Source organism: Phallusia mammillata, chromosome 8, assembly GCF_965637545.1.
Source record: "Phallusia mammillata chromosome 8, kaPhaMamm4.hap1.1, whole genome shotgun sequence".
NCBI lineage: Eukaryota > Metazoa > Chordata > Ascidiacea > Phlebobranchia > Ascidiidae > Phallusia > Phallusia mammillata.
In genome coordinates this window covers 16,916,804-16,939,482 of record NC_137259.1, presented here as the reverse complement: position 1 = coordinate 16,939,482, position 22,679 = coordinate 16,916,804, and the positions used below count along the sequence as shown (strand labels likewise).

Below are 22,679 nucleotides of genomic sequence, written 5' to 3'. Positions count from 1 at the left end.
CTACCGAACCTCCAAACCGGTTTAAACCGGTTTTCAAAATCGAAAATTTTGACCCGATTTTTGAAAAAACCCTAAGGCTATAGCCTTTCCGTTTTTTCGACTTTTGGGGGTCAAAAAATCGAAGAAAAATCCGGTTTTCGGTGGGTTTTCGCGGGAATATTCCAGTTTCAAACCGGTTATGACCGGTTTCTGCCTCCTACCGAACCTCCAAACCGGTTTAAACCGGTTTTCAAAATTGAAAATTTTGACCCGATTTTTGAAAAAACCCTAAGGCTATAGCCTTTCCGTTTTTTCGACTTTTGGGGGTCAAAAAATCGAAGAAAAATCCGGTTTTCGGTGGGTTTTCGCGGGAATATTCCAGTTTCAAACCGGTTATGACCGGTTTCTGCCTCCTACCGAACCTCCAAACCGGTTTAAACCGGTTTTCAAAATCGAAAATTTTGACCCGATTTTTGAAAAAACCCTAAGGCTATAGCCTTTCCGTTTTTCGACTTTTGGGGGTCAAAAAATCGAAGAAAAATCCGGTTTTCGGTGGGTTTTCGAGGGAATATTCCAGTTTCAAACCGGTTATGACCGGTTTCTGCCTCCTACCGAACCTCCAAACCGGTTTAAACCGGTTTTCAAAATCGAAAATTTTGACCCGATTTTTGAACAAACCCTAAGGCTATAGCCTTTCCGTTTTTTCGACTTTTGGGGGTCAAAAAATGGAAGAAAAATCCGGTTTTAAGTGGGTTTTCGCGGGAATATTCCAGTTTCAAACCGGTTGTGACCGGTTTCTGCCTCCTACCGAACCTCCAAACCGGTTTAAACCGGTTTTCAAAAACGAAAATTTTGACCCGATATTTGAAAAAACCCTAAGACCATAGTCTATCCGTTTTTTCGACTTTTGGGGTTTTTTTTTCGACTTTTGGGGGTGAAAAAATCGAAGAAAAATCCGGTTTTCGGTGGGTTTTCGCGGGAATATTCCAGTTTCAAACCGGTTATGACCGGTTTCTGCCTCCTACCGAACCTCCAAACCGGTTTAAACCGGTTTTCAAAATCGAAAATTTTGACCCGATTTTTGAAAAAACCCTAAGGCTATAGCCTTTCCGTTTTTTCGACTTTTGGGGGTCAAAAAATCGAAGAAAAATCCGGTTTTCGGTGGGTTTTCGCGGGAATATTCCAGTTTCAAACCGGTTGTGACCGGTTTCTGCCTCCTACCGAACCTCCATACCGGTTTTCAAAATTGAAAATTTTGACCCGATTTTTGAAAAAACCCTACGGCTATAGCCTTTCCGTATTTTCGACTTTTGGGGGTCAAAAAATCGTAGAAAAATCCGGTTTTCGCGGGAATATTCCAGTTTCAAACCGGTTATGACCGATTTCTGCTTCCTACCGGACCTCCAAACCGGTTTTTGAAATCGAAAATTTTGATCTGATTTTTGAAAAAACCCTAAGGCTATATCCTTTCCGTTTTTTCGACTTTGGGGGTCAAAAAATCGAAGAAAAAATCCGGTTTTCGCGGGAATATTCCAGTTTCAAACCGGTTATGACCGGTTTCTGCCTCCTACCGAACCTCCAAAGCGGTTTTTGAAATCGTAAGACCTAGACCTATGATTTGTATTTTAAAAGTTGATGTCTTTTTGCACTTTATTTCTGCCTTCTTGACGTGATGTTTTTTTTTTCTGTAATTGACAGATGAAAAAGCTTCCATGCTAACAACTGTCAGGTGAAAGTTTAAAAAAACATCAAAAATTAACGATTTGCTGGCACATGTAAAGTGGTGTAGAAGTCAGTACAGACGTTTGTTTTGCACGGCGAAGTAAATAAGAGACAATAACATAGATATGGCGCAAAAAAACGTCGCAACTGATCATCATTGCGCTAAACGACCAACTTATTTATTTCTTAACACACAGTGTAAGGAAAAAAGCAATAGAGACAAAGAAAGAAAACAAAATGACAGTCCCAAGCAGTTAACGTCATAATTGTAATTATTGCGTCATGACGTACGAAAGGGTTGCATCGATGGATGGTTGTTGAATTTGTGAACTTGAGGTGGGCTCAGGTAATGTGAGATTGAGGTCGGGCTCGTGGTGTCGCTATTGAGCAGCATTTTGACCACTTCCATCCATTCAACGAACTTGACACCAGAACTCTGCAAAAATAGTGAAAATCAGTCAAGTTATACTGTGAGAACTACGGATGGGCCGAGCCGAGCCAGAACCCGAGTACTCGGTACCGAGCATCGCTGTTTTAAATGCTCGGTGCTCGGCCGAGCATTTGCACAAACTGACCCGAGCGTTAAATTTGCATACTCATGCCCTGTCAACATATGTAACTATTGTTGTAAAGGGTGTCTATGAACAAAAACGAATGATTTTCCAAATGCACTAGGTGGCGGAAAAACGCGTACTTTATGGGCATGTACAGCTACAATAAAACACCGCCGGTGACGTAAAGACCTTATAGAGCTAAAACGTAGAAAGGGGATTTTTTGTGACGTCATAATGCACCGAACGTGCTCGGCCGAGCACCGTGCATTAAAGTGAGATGCTCGGTGCTCGACCAAACAGAACATTTGAAGTTTTGGCACATCCCTAGTGAGAACCATTTGTTTATATCTGCGGTTTCCAAACAGGTTTAAACCATGGTTCAAATCTTTGTCAAAAAATTGGTAGTGGCCCACTACATGTTGTAACCTGTTCAAAATTATCAGTTAAGATGAACATACATTCATAACTGGGATCAGCCCTGAAGCGTCTATGCAGACCAGCGATCACGGCACACTCATATGTTTCAAACAGTACGCCCGACCCATTAAAGGCCTTCAATTGGCCTCGCGTTTTGTGATTTACAGTTGAAAAATATTTACAACTGTATGGTCAAAGGCGTGTTTTAACCACAATGAAACCATAACAGCTAATAATATTATAAATCGGAATGCATCTCTGTTACCCACCTAAAATGCCTTCGTGGCCTGTTGAACAGTATGGGAACCAGTGGTTTATATCTATAGGTCAGCAATTATTTAGGAATTACCAAGCTGGCAGCGAAAGATTACTTTAACAGAGTTTAACATAGATTTAGGGATAAGAATGGAAAACTTGTTCACACCTGTGAGTCGCATTAATTGCACAGCTGCCACATCACAAAAAACTAGTTGTAGATGGTTACGAGTCCAACTATTATATATTTTTGGGCAGATTAATGCGGCCGATGCTATTTTTACTGCGACCTGGCAATTTGTGGCTATAATCAAATGCGAATTTTACTTGTAGTTAAGCATATTTGGTAAGCAACGAAGTAAAATCAACTTGTGTTATACACAGGTGCGGCCCGCGATCTAATTTTGGCTTTTGTTTTTGGCCCCACAGTAACAAAGGTTGCCCACCCCTGGTTTAGCACTTTAAACTAATTACAGCTTATATAAGTTATTACAACTTTGATTCAAAGTAAACTTGGAGTAAGTTTTCTGCGTCTCGGTAACAAACCCCTCACGGACCGGTGGCTGACGACTACTGTTGTAGGGAACGAAATAGTAAACTTTAATATTGAATTACTTTTTGAATTACTCATTGCTCTTCATGAGGTAACATACCATTTCCAGTGACCGGCAATCAGTCATCTTCATAGGCAGTGTATAATGAACTTGCCAGAATTCCAAAAGCTCAATGAAGTTACACAAAATTTCACTCCCGTCGCTTGATTCACTAAAAGCCTTCAGATATCTGTGATAAAGACTACGTGTTATTTCACCAAAGGCAATGGACTGACTTGACTTTAGTAGCAACGGTAACAACCAATATAAAATGTCGATGTATATGACAATTTTAATTTATTTCTGTATCTTAGCGGTTATTTATACTTCTTTAAGGTGCATACTTCATACACGAATGAAAAAAGTTGTGATGGTTGAAATGAAAAAAAAATTCGTCGTGTCAGTTAAACAAGCCCCTAACTCGATCCGATTTTTTTACAAGGCGAAAAAGTGAAATTGCGATACAACTGATTTCGAGTGAAGGTCAAGCCTAAATTGAGGTCCGTTTATTTTTCAAAAAAGCTTACAACTTTTGGCCGGCTTACAACCGTACACTGACATCTTTGACAAAAGCCTGGACATAATTGGCATGTGTAAATGTAACTAAATTTAAATTGGACCAAAGTCGAACTTTCGGGACTTACTTTGGTAGTTCGCCTATTCTATTCGCCATGATAAACACCAGCAAACTGGTATTTAAGCAGCTCACATTTTCCTGCAAGTACAAAAGTAATTCAATTAATCAAAGTGATGTGCTGTTGGGTTTTAGATTAATACCAACCCTCAGGTGGAAGCCTTGTGGCCCTAAACAACTTTATGCCTCTCATTAAACAAATGTCAGGGCTACTGATAAATTAGCAAGCAACAATCAGTCTTAATACAAGCTGTTGCTGTCAGGCATAATATCAACCTTATTGAGCTCCTGTGGCAATTGTATTTTCATAAAATTGAAACTGTCCTAATTTTCATGCAGGGTAATGTCTGCCTGTGACCGCATTGCAGCGCAAAGTAGTAGGCCGAACCCTAAGAGACGAATCCGGTTTAATCGGTAAGCTACTTTGTCATACAACCAACAGGATAACTTTCTTAACAAATGTCTACGGTTGGGATTTACGATCCATATGCAATTAGACGGAACCTGCGAATAACCGGATTCGTCTGTGCGGGATGAAAACAGTCAAGGTACTTCACTGAAGGCAAACAGTCAAATACCACCGCACAAGCGTAAAATTATGTACACTTTGTCACATGCAACACGACTAGGTTTGATTCACTGAAATTTACCTGGGAAAGTGTCGAAACTGTCAGCAAACTTAACATTCGGGCAGCAACTTCAACGCAAACCTGCATCTTGCTGAAGTGATTCAACAGACGGGAGCTTTCCAAAACATCTATAAGAAAAATTAACCAAATTGTTATAAATGTAATCAGGTTAATCAAGCGTTTTTCGGTTCTTAGAATTTTAGGGACGGCTGCACTGAAAATTCTCGGGACACGTACTTAATAAAATTTGCTTTTTGTAAAGTTTTCTATTAAAGTGAGTTACTTTACTAGTAATTACTTTTTGTCCAACAATTAAAGTAATATTTATGAAGTAAATGATTGCCTTTATTTTGAAGCCCTTTATTTTATTTTATACTTCAAATATTAAGGCAAAAATATTTTTACGTGGCCCTTGCAACAAAAATTTTCCCAAAATAACTCAACCACCTAGACATCGTTAAAGCAACCCCATATTTGTAGGTCATTGTTTCATAACTTACGTAGATATTCGGGTCGGGTATTGCGAATTTCGCAGGCGGTTAGCATCACACATCGGATGAACATATTGGAATCCACTAAACTGTAATCAATTGCCGCAATAAGTCTGTGAAACTGAAATGTACATAAAAATGTTTAGATACCGCCTAATACAGTGTAACTTTAAATTTAGGCGTTCATAACTACTAACAGTCGGAAACAACTGGCTTAATGGTAAATTTTATAAGGCCAGTTGTTAATCCATACCAATGTAACATCTTCAAATTAAGAGGGGTTATTTTATTTTTAGTTTAGGGGGTAATTTTAACAAGCCTAGGGCATAAGTTTTTATCTTTTACATATGCTTTCGGTAAAATAAAGAAAAATGGCTAAGAACCCAGGCTCTGAAATACACCAAATTGTCTCGTTAATTAGAGAAAATGTCTCACATTTCTTTTCAAGTTCCACAACGTATTAGCTTTAAAATGTAACTTAAAATGCATTTCGCAAAAAAAACCTTAACTGTTTCACCCATATTTCGGTTGGTAAAAGAAAACATAGCGACCTACACCGTTACTATAGGCCAGTGGTTCTCAAACTATTTTTGTTGCGACGCCTCTGGAAAAGTTTTCTGGACTTGCGACGCAACAGCAAATGAAAGTTAATGAGTTCACCTCATTTTTATAAGATAAACTGATTTCAGCCACGAAACGGAACTATTCTGCAACGCCCTTGGAAAATTGAAAGGACGCACCGGGTCGCTGCCACGCACAGTTTGAGAACTACTGCTATACGCGTTATGTGACTGCACTTTATTGCGGGTAAACGTTGTGGCTTCCATCAGTGATTTTCAACCCGTGTTCCGTAAAATATCGTCAGGTACTCCGCAAGAAATTCACTAATTGGACAGTCAAAAATCAGTGATTTAACACAATGGCGTAAAAACTTTTCTTTTATGAAAGTGATTATTCACTACCACTAATTTAAACGTTCCATTGCGGTTTGCTTCACTTATTGCATCTGTATAAAATTTGTGTTCCGCAAGGTTTTTAATGCATCAAGTGGCCTAAAAAACGTTGAACACTGGCTTAGATTGACACAACAACAAATCACATTGTTTACCTTCGCTGAACAATCCAACACACGGTCGCACCTTTCGAAAGCGCTCAGGTTCTTGCGCATAATGGCTGACAGGAAGTCAAAATTACCTTGGGCCACCGTATCCACCCTAGGTTGAGATGACACAAGCAGTTCTACAGTATCCTGCGGAAAAAAAATATTTTTAGCAAAATTTCACCCAATTGCTTAGTGACAAGAAAAAGTTCAAACGGTTCAAATTAGTTCACAGTTTGATGACACCAACGTCTCTTCTCGTGGTCAAATTATTAAAACAAGCTTTAGAACAAGGTGATTGATCTATTGTTTGTAACTTATGGACAATTGTTTCGTTTTATCCGCGGTGGGCGGGCAACGCCTAAATGCGTTATGCTCACAATAAGTCTGCCTTTAATTTAGTTTCTGTTTATGTCTGGATTAACACATATACCAGTTTACATGCAAAATGTGAATCAAATGCGAACACAATTCCTTGAAATTGTTTAAATTTGAATTTTTAAAATTCATAGTCAACTCATAAAGATGAATATATTCATACTGGGATTAGCCCTGAAGCGTCGATGCATACCAGCGATCACAGCATGCTTATCGATAAATCATAGTAAGCCAGGCCTATTAAAAGCGTTACCGAATCAGTCGGTCTCCTAAGCATTCCCATTGTAGCCTGTGCCTTGCCATATGGGAATGCTTGGGAGACCGGCTGATTCGGTATAACGCCTTTAATAGGCCTGGCGTACTATGATCAAATTATAAACAGCTTATTAACAATAGACGCTGCGTGTTCAGTAAAATAACAACTGGTACAGGCCTACAAAGATAGCTAACACACCTATACTTTCTATTTTTTTTACTTGTATACCATTAGGAGGGGACTTTCAGCAAATTTATTTACACACCAGTTAAAATAAGCTACACAACAACAGCCACTGTATTACACCACTTACACCACATAATTCCACTTCCCTTTTCATCTGTTAAAACTAGCAAACGGGGAACAAATTAAAATTCATTTTACCTCAACCAGGTTTTTCTCCAGCAAGAATGTCTGGTCTATTTCCTGGGTTTCCCCACGAAGAAAAGCTTCCATTGCTCTGGTTATCCAAAACCTAACACAAGACGACGAAGATTCTTCTTTCAGCAAACTTACAATCTCACTCAAAATTCCAATATTTGCTTGCGACAAATTAGTGGTATCAAAATCCTTGAGATCTTTAGGGATTTCCAAACCTTTCTGCACTAAAAATAAACCCAGTTTTGTTAGGAAAACTACATGAACAAAAATATAGCCCATTATGCATTCCATGAACATTTATAAAAAGCAGAATGATTGACATGTGTGTAGTGCATTGGCAGTCTGCATTGGCACCTTTTTCTTTGTTTCCCTTTTGCAGATTTATTTCATGAAATTTATGCTAAAACATGTTTAGAGGTAAATTTATCCACAGTTCAAAATAGTGCAAAAACTAGTTTATGGATTCTACACCTCCACTAGTTACTAGAACAATTTTTCTACAGAAAATATACCTGGTTACTGCATTTATTCTATTGCAAGCAGCAGCCTACACACTTTTTGGCACTATCGTTTGTGAGGCTTGCAACTAAAGATGGCTTATCATCTTGGGCGGCTTACAGTTTTAATGCCATGCCAATATTAATGCCCCATATTTTCATACAATTTGTGCCGAGTTTTCTGTTACATGTAAACGCTATTTGCAAAACTTTTTTTAAGATATAATAGGGGGTGGCAATTTTTAGCGGCTTTTAAACAAAATAAAACCAATGAAGTAAATACAGTCACAGGAAATGAAAAATATTTGGGTAATTCAATCCAAGTCACAAACTTGACCAACCTGCTAATGCTTTGAGTTGTTTAACTTCGGGTGAAGAAAGTAAATAATATCTGTTGGCATGACTGTCCGCTACAGAATGGATGAGACGAAGAAACTGGATGCGGATAACTGTGTTCTAAAACATTAGATAAATTAAAAAAATTAGTCAACAGACTTCTAAAATGCAAGTTGTGCAGCTTATATCCAACCTAATGTTAAACGAAACAGAATACATGGATTCAGTTACATATATCTCTTTAATCATCCGACTTATGCTACAGTAAACCTTGTTTAAACCGGAATCGGTTAATCTTGATCTTGGCTTATTTTGGATAAAGCTTGTTTTGCATAACAAAACATTTTGGTTTATCTGGATTGTTTGATTCAGATCTTCACTTAATCCAGAGAAAAAACAGTCAACTGTGCAGTTTTAGCCAAATGCTTTTCATGCGTTCAATGCCAGCATGCGTTATAATGTACCAATCAACTTGTGTTGTTTTTTATCTCTATCATTATTGGGTAGTTACTGATCCCATTCAAGATAATTAGTACCGATTAACCACTGTCTTGAGAAAGTACGGCCCAAAAATGACATCGGATAAACAAAATCTTCATATAATCCCGACATTTTTTTGTCCCATTGTGTCTGGAATTAAGTGAGGCTTACTGTATTTCCAAAGAGATAATTCAACAAGCTGTTAAGGGGGGGTGGAAAAATATTTGAGAAACAGGACTGTATAGGAAAATGCTTTGTCATGTCTTCAGCAAGCTATTCGCAAACTAGCATGACTTTGAAACAACTAACACAACCTAACAACCTTTTTTATTTGCTTAAACTTACTGGATTACAGTCTTCATGTCCGGCCATATTGTGATGTTCACTATGGATATGTTCTTGAATAGGATTCTCCCACACAATTGATTTGAAAACGCGATGTAGTTTCGGCATAAATTGAAAATCAACAAGCCGTGTTTGAACCTGCAAACAAATAATAATGTTGTACAGATGCAAAAACACATGCAGAGCTGCTGCAGTAAACCTTAATGAAACCAGATTCTGTGAATCCAATTTGGACAAAACTCGAGGTACAGGATTTGTAATGGTGAAAGGCTGTAACTATTCAACATAGGTTAATCTGAATATACGCCTAATCCGGACATTTTTTTGGTCCAAACGGTCCTAGATTAACCAAGGTTCACTGTACATGGTTTAATTCAAAAATTCCAAGTCTAAAAGTCGTGCAAGAAGTCTTGGGGACTGAGAGCACATTTCACATTTTACAGCACATTGCACATTATTTTTGCTGACTTTCGATACTTAAATTTTAAAACTAATGTAATTTACAACAAAGTTAAGACTGTTACCTGATCTCTAGAGTTTCCACTTAGCAAAAGACTAACAATAAGAAAAAGATCTGCTCTTGTAGTTTTCTCTTGAAAAAGTGTCATTTGAAAAAACACATTGTCTCCGCCACCTAAAAGATATCCAAATTGAAAACAAAAATCCACTAAGTGTTACAAGCACACAGTGATGCTTACCACCCATATTTTGCTCTAGCAGTTCATTGACATCTGGATTATTTAAACCAAGTGTTGCTGTTAAAAACTGTGTGACAAAATCAACCTGTCGTCTTCTGTTAAAGTTATGCATCATTGGTTGACACAAAGTTGTGCACATTTTTTCCAGAAACAGAGGGACAGATAGCAGAAATTCTAAGAAAAATATGAAACATACTTGTTGTAAGAAAAATGTCTAAAAGTGGAATTAGTTTTCATTAGTTTTGTAAAACAATATTTGAGTGGTTTACTTTAAAACAGTGTTTCTCAACCTGGGGGTCGCGACCCCCCAAGGGGTCGCCAAGCACTTTTGAGGGGGTCGCGGAGACGTAACCGAACACGGAATTACTTTATCTGTATCATAAAAACTTTCCCTGTGACTTTTGTTAGCATGTAGTAACTCACACGACCGTTTGATTTAGAACGGGCGCAACATCATTTGCGATTGTATACTTCTATAATAAAAAAAAAAAACACGAAATAGTGAAATAGTTATTGAAAAATATGGGTTTTCCGGAATACAGCAAAACGCCGAACTATTGCAGCCATGTTAGATTGCAAATGTGTGATGAACACAATCAACACATGCTGGTAGTTAAACTTCTTGTGTGTGTGCGTATGTATAGGGGTCGCGTGGTGTTAGAAAATCTCTAAAGGGGGTCGCATAGTAAAAAAGGTTGAGAACCACTGCTTTGACTTGCTCTCAAGAAGACTTTTTTGTCTACAGATACAGATTTTTATTTTTTGATAACAGACCAGGGTATCTAGAAACTTTTCATTCAACTGGTGAATGTTTATGTAAAGTACCAGTTTTGAATAAAAAAAAATTTTTCCTACCTAATCATTTTTTTGTATCCTATCGTTCCTTAACATAATATATTGCACTTTATCACTCAAATGATGCCTATTGTGCTGGTGGGCGAAACAATAGCAAAATTACGAATTCTTTAACTAAACAAAGTACTTCACACCAGTTGAATAAAAACTTTGCTAAAAATGCAACCTGGTTGATGAAAAAATTGGTCAGCATTTTCAACATTTGTGGCTGTTATTAAAATGAAAAAAATGTGATGCTGTTGACAGCAGAGAAAAGGATATGTACCAATCTTGCCATACGCAGGAATTTCACTTAGTTTGGTTTATAGATATGTTTGGGAAAAATAAAGGAATTTGCAATAACTCACTACATATACTATTTCTACAGCATACAGACTATCCTGTTGATAAATTTACATACTTTGGTTAATATCTGACACATTGACAGTGGAATTAACAAGCCACTGGTCGTGTTTCTCCAGTGAAGAATGAGCAGAAGCTGTAAACTCGACATCTGACATCAGAGTAGATATTAAATGGTAAAAGTGAAATAACTGATTTCCGGTAAGTTTTGCCATCAAGCCTCTAAAAACACACAAAAATGGTTTCTGATGGTTTCCAGAAAATGAAAAACATGCAATTTCTTTGCAAAACTTTGATTAGTCTGTGAAAAAATTAAAATTAGGGCACATTCTTTTTGCTATTTATTGATCATTGCATCACACGGATCGTTGCACAATAAAAAAAAATCATATTTATTGATCGTTGCATCATTTTGTTAAATATTAAGAATAAGAATTTATTTAAATTTTAAACTTTTTATTTTGAAACAATGCACTATAGTCAATAACCAATTGTTATGTCATACATGCATAATGCCTACCTTAATTGACAAGCATAGAAAATGAAACAATAAATTTTAGAAACAAGAGATTAAAATAGATTCTTACGGTAGCCCAATGATTTCGTTAAGTATGACAGGAGCAGTAGCAGTTGATGCAACAATTATTTCTTCCAAAACCCATGTTGTAAAAGCATGAATGTGATTGTTGTTCTCCCCAAAAAGAGAAAACAAGACTTCAAGCACCCTGTGTTTCTTACGTAGGTGTTCCATGCGATATCCAGGTACCTGGCGAAACAAAAATCTCAACATTGCAATTCCAACTCACAAATTGTTCAGTAAATAGGGAGACTAGATGGGTGTCTGCTCATTATACCAATGGCTAAGTCAGTGGTTCTCAACTGAAAGGAATTTTGAAACTTTAGGGGAGGAATTAGCTTTACTTTTTAAATGTGGTTTGTAAATAAACACTTAAACTCTGGGAATATAATCTGTGAAGTTGATAAAAGACCCAATTGTGAAGGATCTTTGTGTGGTTTAGCATCTGCTATGTAGTTAAATGGGGAGTAATGAAAATGTTTTGAACTGTTAAGGAAGGAATTTGTTGCTAAAGGTTGGGAACCACTGGTCTAGGTCATGAGTGATTGTCTAATCAAGGGGCAAGTTTTTGTTCACTCCGCATATCATTATTTTGAACAACTTCCTTTATTGATGCACTAAATGTTGATGATTGTGCTTAAGTGATTGTGTGGAAAAATATTAAGTGACGTCTAGGTTATTCCCAGAAGCAAAAAATTCTAATAGACAGGCAACAAGTTAAGATTTAACTAATTTGTCGTTTAATTGGTGTAATGCTAAACAAAATACTAGTTTTTTTTTCAAGAACTTGTATTTCAGAACGGCAGGGCTTCTTCTTCATCAGTATTTTGTTTGGCATTACAGCAGTTGAACAGCAAATTAAATGTTCGGTATTTTCAACAAAGTTATGATAAAAAAATCTTCCGATGGGTTCATTACTCCTGTCGTTGGTTTGAATCCCACTGCAGGCTAGATTTTTCTACGCCTTGCTATATGGAAATGCTTAATGACTAGCTGATTCAGTATTACGCCATCAATAGACCTGGCATACTGTCAGACATGCAACAAGTTTGAAGGTACCAACCATTTGTATGCACTCATATATCAGTTGCATCATCAGTCTGGCAGTTTCAACATAGTTTGGGTTGCATTTCAGCATTTCTCTGTTGGAAACTTGATCAGTTTCATGCAGTTTTCGCAGTTCAAACAACTCCAGAACCAAAACATCAAGAAGAACCTAATTTTTTTTCAATTTAAATTTTGATTTAGGTTTAGGTTAGTTTAAAATTAAATCAACTTTCACCTACCTCTACCAACTCAAACGATATAAAAAGCTTTGCGACTTCTTGATTGGCTGATTTCATGGCTGCGTTGGTGATGACCTATATAACAGTCACATTGAAGTATCATAACATAAAAGGAATAAAAAATAAATCAAATCAAACTCCCAGAATACAACAGATCCCACATGTGCGTTACAACAATATTAAACTAACCTTTTTAAGAAAAAATAGCCTTCTACTAAATCATAACACAAACCTTAAGCTTTGCAGAAAGTGATGGGAGGATTTCTTTGCATTGGTTGGTTTGCATAAGTGCCATTGAGAACAATGTTTCAATGGTCAAAGGATCCACATCTGGTACTGATTTACTGACAACTTCAACTGAAACCTAAATCAAGAATTTTTTAATTAATTAAGAGTAAAGAGTCACACTACAATGAGTGTATATATATTTACATATATTAGTATATATGTATGTGTCTATTGTGGTGGTTTTTAAACTTTTTAATCATGCATCGTATTAAAGAACTAATATTTTCTTCCGCAGCACATTTCGCAGGTAACATAACAAAAGTTGTTCAATGAATGTTCATTTTCAACTTTATTGTGGTGGGTAAGGATGCTTTTAATTACCAGTAACAAAACCGAGATTTGAAACGTTGTCATGCACACAAGTATTTCGTCACAAAGTCCTAAAACACCAGGGAATGTTTGCACTTAAAATAGGGAATATTTTGCGGTACACTTGGAAATCTCTCACGGCACCCTAGTGTGCCACAGCACACAGTTTGAGAATCACAGTTAAAAAAACATCTGTTATGTTTTTGGAACACTATGTACGGATCTATTCATAAATTTAATAATTTATGAAATTCTTCTTCAAACACAAACTTACAAGCACCACAATTGTTTACACCAATATGTTTATAAATGCTCAAACCTGGTCCAGTCGGTATAAATGTTTTCTTCCACCAATCTCTCTTTGCATGATTCTGGTGCAGATATTTCCCTCTGTCCCTTTGGCTGTTCTGAAATGAGCAGCATTTCTTCCTTCACTATTATTGCTTTCATTATTACCAGTGTTTTCTGAAGCATATGACTGAGTAGAAGCTGAAATTTTGCCCCAAGTTGGATCCATCGTTTTTTCACAAAGTCATAACATTCACAGATGTATTTTATGTAAAAGCAGCACTGAAATAACAGTACAAATATACTAGTCTGCAGACACAGAATTGAGACTGTGGTTAAGTAACTTATCTTTACTGCTTTGACAGAATTCAAATTTAACTTTAAAGTTATCATAAAAAATGGGGTAACACTAAAAGCAGAAAAACGGAAAAGCGGGAAAAGCAGGAAATCAAGGGTCACGTCTAAAACTGCGGGCCCACTTGGCCCAGCACTTGGCACGCCCCATGCAATAGAAAAAACTGCGGGCCCACAGTTTTTATATTTGCGAGAGACGCGACAAGCACTGGATATAGTGGGCCCGCAGTTTTTCCCTGCGACAGACGCGACAAGCACTAGATATAGTGGGCCCGCAGTTTTTCCTTGCGAGAGCCGCGACAAGCACTAGTTATAGTGGGCCCGCGGTTTTTCCCTGCGAGAGGCGGGCCAAGCACTAGATATAGTGGGCCCGCAGTTTTTATACTTGCGAGAAGCGGGCCAAGCGGGCCCGCAGTTTTTTAATTGCATGAAGCGAGCCAAGTGCTGGGCCAAGCGGGCCAAGTGATCCAAGTGGCCCCGCAGTTTTAGACGTGACCGGGAAATCAACACTAAAAGCAGAAAATAAAGGAAAAGCAGAAAAAAGGGAAATTTGTGTTTTCTAAAAGAGGGAAAAAGGGAAATGTTTTGTTATTTTTTTTCTTTGTGCCATTCTAATTCATTAAAAACATTTTAAAAGCAATCTAATAGCATTTTACATCAATTGTGTTAAAAAACAGAAAAACAGGAAATGTTTCTTTATTTTTATATGCCATTATAACTCTTAAAAACCAAAAGCAATCTAGTCCCTGTCGTGATTATATGAGTTTAAACGGTATAAAAAACAAACAAAGAAACATTTCCCATTTTTCTGCTTTTCGGTATTTCGACACAATCGATGTAGAACTAGAACGCTACTAGCTCGCTTATAAATGTTTTTACGAGTTAGAAAGCAATAAAAAACAAATAAAGAAACATTTCCCCTTTTTCTGCATTTCATATTTCTAAATCTTATTTAACAAGAAATTTCACTATTCTCCTGTTTTTCTGCAATTATTGTTTCCCTCTTTTAGAAAACACAAATTTCCCTTTTTTCTGCTTTTCCTTTATTTTCTGCTTTTAGTGTTGATTTCCTGCTTTTCCCCGCTTTTAGTGTTACCCTAAAAACTGCTGGAAGAGCAATACTCGTTTATAACTTTATATACAATATGCCTGGCAATAGCTTATTTATTAAAATTTAAACACCTGGCTGCCACTCATGAAACGTTACAGAAACAGAAATGTGTTTTATTTTACTCTGTAATTCTTGCAAGACAACTGGAAAATGAATAATAAAATTAAAATGAATAACCTTCAACAGTTTTGCCCCACTGCGCAGGTTTTACTCAACTGTTCTTGACCAAATCGCATAGATTTCTATTTGTACTACGACGTTTACTTGTTCATTTTTTATATTCAGGCCGTACACTATCTTTTCACGTGACAAAACTTCCATGCATCGCATCTCCGTTTGTTAACCTTTTGCTCTCAAACCACTTGCTCTTCGGTTGTGCTATTCAAGCGTGACGTTGGTACAACTCGTTGCGCTTGATCAATTTTTGTTGACTTTTTCGCTAAACGGGGCTTACTAATTGAGTTGAGTTTATTTCGCTTGGTGAAAGAAAACATAGCGACACAATAGCACTAATTGCGACAAAGTGTTTTTGTAGTGAACGAACTATAACTGATATAGTTTAACACACGTTTTGCACAAATTAACCAGCAGTGCTTGCGTTAAGTTTTGGCGTCCGCATTTAGTGGTGTAGCCACATGACTGTTATATCAGCATTGTCTTTATGCAGCTCTTTTTCTTCAGGTTCAGGCCTTCGGACGAATGGCAATGTTAAATGCCACACTCAATAACACAGGCCACTAGTTTCACATCCCTGTCGAAGTTTGTCCCTATATTTTGTTCGAAAAAAAATTTTTTTTATGCTACTTCAAATGCAATCTTGTCTGTTGGAAATAAATCTGTTTCTACATCCTAAACCTCTTTCATATAAGCTTACAAGTAAATCGCAATGTTTGGCAACTTTGTTAAAATTGTACACGATTGAATGATGACTAGGCAACGTTTCGATCAGTAACCAAAAAAATGTGAAGAATATACAAAGTTGGACATGAAGCAAAAATGGATTTGTTCTAAGAACATGAAGAGGTGAAAAAAATGATCCAAAATTGAAGACAACAATTCAATTAGCTGCGAAGTATGCGTAAAATCGCGCCGGCAGGTTCTGGTTACACGCGAAAAATAGAGCTACGAAAACAGCGTCATCTGCTAAACATATATGGGATGACGTCACTCGTTTACTTCCGGTTCGTCAGTTTCACGTTTGGCGCGCTCGTTCTAAAAACAGGTGAAATATTTTTGTAACAAATCCTGTGTAAACTTGCGTAAAATAAAATTAAAGCTGTTATTAAAACTAGATTTGCAGTTAGCGCCAGTTTTTCCCAGTTACCAAGCTTGTCAAAACTCTTTCAAAAATCGCAACTGAAAGTAAATTTAAAAGTACAAAACGAGCCAAAGATGTATGCAACCTAAACAACAAAAAGTGGTCTATTTTACAACCCAAAAAAACGCAACCCGCAAGGAGTGATATCAACACAATTGGGTGGGAAAGCCGCCACCCTGGCAACCCTTGTTGATTAGTTAACTCGAACGGGGGAGATTTTGTAAATTCCTAGTCTTTTTACTTCAAACTTGACATAAGTTTACAATAAAAGAAAAAAATATATAAGAAAAATAGTTGGGATATTCAGTATAAAAAACTGTAGATAGATACTAAACCGAGTAGCCTACAGAGTACCCTAACCAAAAAGCAGGTCTTTCCGCGAAATTGGTTTAGGCCTAATTGATAAACTGCTTTCGGGCCAAATCCTAGTTTAACAAACTATTTGCTTTTGCTCCGGAGTTGGGCTCAAAAATGACCCGTAGGTCTCTTGGGAGTTATTTCAACCACTATTTGAAAACAAATTTAATTGGGTCGCAATCATGCAAGCACCTTCGTTACCTAGAGGTAATAATCAAAAAACTCATCTACAACGTGGCATAAACTGATTATTCCAACTTACCAAGACAGCAAATGGCTGCTGGCATGTGCTCTGGCAGCGACTGTGGCCAAAAGAATTAATTGCGCACCGACACACACATTCGGATACAATGTTACCGACCGCGGTTGTCCATGTTTGACCTTCGTCGTAACCGCGACCTTGATCGTGGCAGTCTGAAAGAAAATCGGATATTGCGAATGTTTGTGTTGTGCAAGAACCTAACCAGTACAACGTATAAAAAACAGTTTTCTTAATAGTTTTATCATGGTAATTTCATCGCGGAAATTTTATCGTGACAATTTTATCGCGAAATTTTATCGAATGAGTTTTGTCCCAGGATTTAAAAAAAATTCTATTAGAATAAAATCAAAAGAAACATTTAAGAACAAAGCACACTCATTCTCCTATAACAAGAGGTTTTGCAATGTTTATTAAATCTTCTAATTGGTAAGTTTTCTTGTCTTATAAGTCAGTAAATAATTGAGACTATAGGTTAACTGTTTTAATAATAATTTGGTCATACATAGAACAGTTTATTATTGAGTTTAAGTTTTAAAAAATGGACTTGATTCGGCCTTGACTTTGTACTAGGTCATATTTGTGTCATAATTTTACTTTCCAAGCAAATTTAGACTCAAATTTTAAAAAAATCAATCGGACCCCGTTTACAACTCTAATTAAAATCAAAAAATGTTTTAAGGTGCAAACATAAAAAGTCGTATTCACAATACAAAAATATCACAAGCTAAACATACTTGTCGGTTCGCATTGGTATCCTCCCCTTCCCCTACAAGTGCAAGACTCCCTTAAGTTGATTCCTCTAACTCTTGTCCATGTTTCGCCAGGGTCGTATACTTCATTATCAGCATGGCACCATTCTGCAGTGTCACAAGTGTATTGCTGCGGGGCACTGCAGGTGCAACGAAGCTTATAACCTCCAGTATTTTTGTTCCATGACTGCACAACAAAATGTAAGGTCATTGAATTTTTTGTGTGGAAAATCTTAAAGTTATGGAAGATATAAGCAGTCGTGGGATTCAGCCGGTTCGCAGCGGTTCTATAGAACCGTCTCACGAAATTTTTTGAGATCAGCAAACCAGTTAGCATTACTGGTTACTGTCAATGGACTTTTTGCAACAGAACCGACCGATAAATGTGACTTTTGTGATAGAACCGGCTGACAAAAAATTTGAATCCCACCACTGGATATAAGTATGTAAGTCGTTTTGCCAGATATACTTTATAAACTCAAAAAGGCTTTTTAGACAAATGAATTGTTTGTATTAACTGTATTTAACGTTATTCCCTGATAAAGGAGACAACATTTGGACGTTGAAACATCGGTACAAACAAAACACATTGAAATGAAGAGAGGCCTTGAGTTTATATGGACAAAAGTAATAACAAAACAAATATATCATTTTGCAAAGTATTATCCGAAAAACAGTTTTACATTCAAGTTATATTATCATTGACTTACAGCTCCAACATCGTAATTTATTCCAGTATCCAGATCCTGACAATTTGGTGCCAAAGCAGCAGGAACGTCAATGGTAAAGACAAGCGTGTGACTGTGGGCTGATCCCTTTTCGGCGTAAAAATGGATCTCGTATTGAGTTCCTGGAGAAAAGTATCTCAACTTTTTTATGCTTGTTTTTGAAAGTGTTACGTAAATGTTACGTTCAGCTAGGTCAGGAGTGTCCAAACATTTTTTTATGGTGGGCAATTTTTATCAGGTAAAGACGTCCACAGGCCAACATTTTTTTGCGGAGTTTTTACCGCAGAATTAGAACACAAATATGCGGGATTTAAGTGAATTGTGGGATTTAGTTGCTTCAGCACCATGTATACTTCCTTATCCCGGTGGATAAAGTTTCATGGAAAGCTTTTGCGTACAGTTAGAAGTCGCTACAACCCCAAAACTGAATCCAAACTTTGGCGGGTCATACGCAACACAATTTGAAAAAACAGGCACTGGCCACGTGAAATGCCGCTGTGGACCGCACTTTGGACACCCCTGATATAGGCAAACTTTAGATGGCAAAACATGTAGTTAAATTCAATCTGATTACAGAGTCAAATGTAGTAATAATCATAATAATATAGAGTAACATGTTTAAGACGTCATGTAAATGGTGGTAAAGTATAGGTTTTGGACACTAGCTTAACAGATGCTTTGAAACAAGAGATAAATAATATATTAAAACCTTTGCTATGAAAAACTCAAATTTAGGTTTAAAGGTAAGTGTTGTTTTCCCTTTTTCACAAGATCACGTTTTAGGACTCCAAAGACCATACCTGGTGTTGGTGATGGAATAACGTACGATGTTTCGGTCGCTGATATAATCCTGGTTGTAAATTCAGCACGGTTTTCACGGTATTTCACCACATAGTTGTCAATCTGAACAAAAACAAGCAATTTTAAAATTTTCGGGTATATATCACACTATTTAACATTCTGAAAAAATAACTATAGGGCTTATATGACAAAACATTATTCTGTTGTTGTAAGGCACATCACTAAAAACAATCTTTTAAAATACATTCAACCGAAAATATAGATGCCCTAGTACAACGTTAAGACTGGTCCAAAATTGTTTTATTATGAGAAAAACACACTGTTATAAGAAATTATGTGTTGCAAATGGTAAACTTTGTAACCACACATTGAAGCACTTTTTACATTTTTACTTACGCCTTGTGTAGCATCCCATGTTAACAGGATGCTACCATCGTCTTGGCTTCGGATTTGTACACCAGAAATCGCAGGCAACAAGGTTGAGAAATTGATGGTGATTGTACTGACTATACTTTGGTGACCGTGACTGTCCGCTGTGTATGGTAATTAAGGTAATATAATTAACAAGAATAAAGTGAAAAATTTCGCATCGAAATGTAATATCTATAATATATCTTAACATAAAAAACTTATTTTTACATGTGTTTTTGTCTGGAAAAAATACTAACTTTTTTATATTAATGGCAAACGGCAATAAAAAACTTATGATAACATTATTCCAATTTGTCAAAAAATACCTTATTATGTGTTTTAATTTTACCTTAAGATGTTTAAATTTTAATTAAATTATTTAAAGTTAACTTGTGAACAATTAAAATGTTGCAGGCAAAGAGAAAAAAAAACTTGGCATTATTCCAATTCGTCAGAAAAACATCTTGTTAAGTATTTCAATTTTACCTTAAACTTTCTTCAATTAGTATTTTTTACAACAAAATATCCAGTAAATAACGATGCAACTTCTAGTGTTAAGTTGGTTTGCAAAAAAAGACTTAAATTTACCGCTTGTAGCATTAAGTTGTATGGTGTAATGTTCTCCTGGTACGAGATTGCTGATGGTCGCCATGTTTTGACCTGGAAGGGGTTGGGGCGACACCTCGCGGTAAGCGCTATCAGGTTCTGATTGCTTCTTGATGTACAAAACATATTCTGAAAAACAAACAAAAAACAGTTATTTGCAAATTTTTATTATCACAAATAAAACTAAAACGCAAAAGATATTAACTATTTCGAATTCTTGCTTATATTTAGTACTTAATTTTGTTTTTTTTCCTAATTTTTGCGCGCTAATTTTGTTTATGCGATTATTTCGGAATTCAGGAAATTCAGGAATCGAGAACTTTTATAGCTGTATGTAAGAGCCAATAAAGTCACTTATTTTAAAATGAATTTTCTGTGAGAGCCATACAATCATTTTTGCTTCGAATACAACTAAACGTGAATTTTGAAATTTAAGAACATTGTTTTACTAAAAAAATAAAATACCTAAAAAAACATTTTTTTTACATATTGTGTTACAAATTCAAACTAAGACTTGTCTGAGAGCCAATGCAGCATCTAATAGGTTCTTAAATCATTTTTTAGTCCTTTACTTCCGGTGGGTATTTCCCTACTGCCTTCATACCTTGTACGGAAAACCACGGTTGGTTCCACATCAAAGTCACTCCGTCGGGACGAACGCGGGGAACTCGCAATTGCCATGGAAACGTGTTGACGTTAACTCTGTTGGTTCCGACGATGGTCGTCCTGCTTCCCTGCGTGGACGAGGCGGGGATGTTGATAATCCGCGGATCACCGACGACCGAATCCCCGAAAATCGGGTAAATTTTTACGATGTATGCTACCCCGTGGAGGAGGTTGTCCAGTTCAAATCTAAAATATCGAGACAATGTGTTTAGTTCTATTACAAATATGTTGTTTCTTTCAAGGTTCGCCACAATTATCTTTAGATTGACCTGACTTGAGAAATACTAGTTTTGTCAAGCACTACTAAGACAAAAGTTTTGTAAACGAACCTTCGGTCATCTCGACTGACGATTCTCTCGTACCCAGCACTGCCATCTTGTGGCTCAACGACAACCTTCCAGTTTTGAACAAATCTTCCAGTGCTCTTCCACCGCACAAGAACACCATTGTCAGTTTCCTCACTTTCCTCTGAGGTTATGTCTGAATCTGTTGGCGCCTGTAATAGCAATTTAGAGTGTTAAACGTTGAACCAGCTAGTGGGTCAGTCAGTTGCAGACTATTAAACCAAAACTTGGTATTTACATAAACTAAGTTAGAAGTTTGAGCCAATGACCACACCGTTTTACCTATAACAGTCTCTCCTATAATAACACACTGAAAACTTGGATGATGCCTTTACACGATTGTTTAAGATAAATAAGTTCCACAAAAAAATAAGAATCTTCAGTATCTTGTTTAAATAGAATTCCTATTTTCGAAACAAAAATTACAGACACAGAATGTAAATTTAGGCTAATATCAAGTCCGTTTGTTAAAAAAGACCGAACCCAGCCAGTGGTGGGATTCAATTTTTTTGTCAGCCGGTTCTATCACAAAGGTCATAGTTTTTAGTCGGTTCTGTTACAAAACGTCCATTGAGAGTATCCAGTAATGCTAACCGGTTCGCTGATCTCATAAAATTTCGTGAGGCGGTTCTATAGAACCAGTGCGAACCGGCTGAATCCCACCACTGAACCCAGCCCGACTAACAACATCAAAGCAATTTCGGCATGATACAAGTTTTCTGGCAGTTTTTTCTCCAGCAATTAAGATAGTTTTTAAGCCCGTGTCAAGTGTTTAAAAGTCTTACAGATTTCAAATACTGCACCTGTAATGTTTCGACCCATATTTGAGCAGGTGGGCTATCTCCATCAACGCTTCTCGCATACAAACGAATGAGATATCGACTTCCAGGTCGCAAATTGCGGACGTGGGACCGCGTGGCTTTGGCTCCTGGCGTCTGGTCATATGCCATTTCAGGTCCTCGGCCGTCTGTAACAAAACTCATGTGTAATCCGCTGTGACTTATTCTTAAACAATGTAGTGGTTAGAATGTTTCCTTGATGGTGACAACTAGGGATAAGTCAGGCCTATTTACACTAGAAAATTTTTGTTTACTAGATCAGTGGTCGGACAAAACAGATTAACGTTTTTGGTCAATTTCTACAACAACAAAATTCTTGTTTTTACCAAGTTGGTAGGTCAGACTGTATCGTCTAATCTTCGCCACAGGAGGATCCCAGCGTAAAGTAAATCCAGTAGGTTTTCGTTTGCTCACACGAAGATTTCTTGGAGGATCAACAGCTAA

At 36.9% G+C, this 22,679-nt stretch overlaps 2 protein-coding genes across 2 annotated transcripts in view; both read right to left on the bottom strand.

The window, feature by feature from the left end:
* Positions 1–1,734: 1,734 nt before the first annotated feature.
* Positions 1,735–14,019, bottom strand: LOC145205034 (short transient receptor potential channel 4-associated protein-like). Its single transcript, XM_080077669.1, has 17 exons — positions 13,721–14,019; positions 13,037–13,168; positions 12,805–12,879; positions 12,582–12,734; positions 11,529–11,707; positions 11,000–11,163; positions 9,745–9,918; positions 9,571–9,680; positions 9,047–9,184; positions 8,227–8,341; positions 7,392–7,612; positions 6,383–6,523; positions 5,284–5,395; positions 4,805–4,911; positions 4,165–4,235; positions 3,581–3,710; positions 1,735–2,137 (listed from the first exon to the last, which is right to left on the bottom strand). The coding sequence occupies exons 1-17, from the start codon at positions 13,916–13,918 to the stop codon at positions 1,982–1,984; spliced, it is 2,376 nt and encodes a 791-aa protein (XP_079933795.1). The 5' UTR covers positions 13,919–14,019; the 3' UTR covers positions 1,735–1,981.
* A 2,016-nt stretch (positions 14,020–16,035) lies between these two features.
* The window catches only part of LOC145203898 (tenascin-X-like), a 53,831-nt gene continuing 47,187 nt past the window's right edge, over positions 16,036–22,679 (bottom strand). Inside the window, exons 70-80 of the mRNA XM_080076263.1 lie at positions 22,562–22,675; positions 22,200–22,363; positions 21,382–21,548; positions 20,991–21,238; positions 20,369–20,515; positions 19,766–19,902; positions 19,369–19,471; positions 18,551–18,690; positions 17,826–18,027; positions 17,092–17,243; positions 16,036–16,366 (exon numbers count right to left, since the gene is read on the bottom strand). Of these exons, the coding sequence (XP_079932389.1) occupies positions 16,319–16,366; positions 17,092–17,243; positions 17,826–18,027; positions 18,551–18,690; positions 19,369–19,471; positions 19,766–19,902; positions 20,369–20,515; positions 20,991–21,238; positions 21,382–21,548; positions 22,200–22,363; positions 22,562–22,675 (1,622 nt within the window). The 3' untranslated portion in view covers positions 16,036–16,318. The remainder of the gene's footprint in view (positions 16,367–17,091; positions 17,244–17,825; positions 18,028–18,550; positions 18,691–19,368; positions 19,472–19,765; positions 19,903–20,368; positions 20,516–20,990; positions 21,239–21,381; positions 21,549–22,199; positions 22,364–22,561; positions 22,676–22,679) is intronic.

Excerpts from the sequence above, each read along its gene's own strand:
- LOC145205034 (XM_080077669.1), bottom strand. The coding sequence starts at position 13,918 with ATGGATCCAACTTGGGGCAAAATTTCAGCTTCTACTCAGTCATATGCT. Across the intron at positions 11,708-12,581 it reads TATATGAGTGCATACAAATG|GTACCTGGATATCGCATGGA; the intron begins GTTGGTACCTTC and ends TTGTTTCGCCAG. Across the intron at positions 4,912-5,283 it reads TACCCGACCCGAATATCTAC|ATGTTTTGGAAAGCTCCCGT; the intron begins GTAAGTTATGAA and ends TTTTTCTTATAG.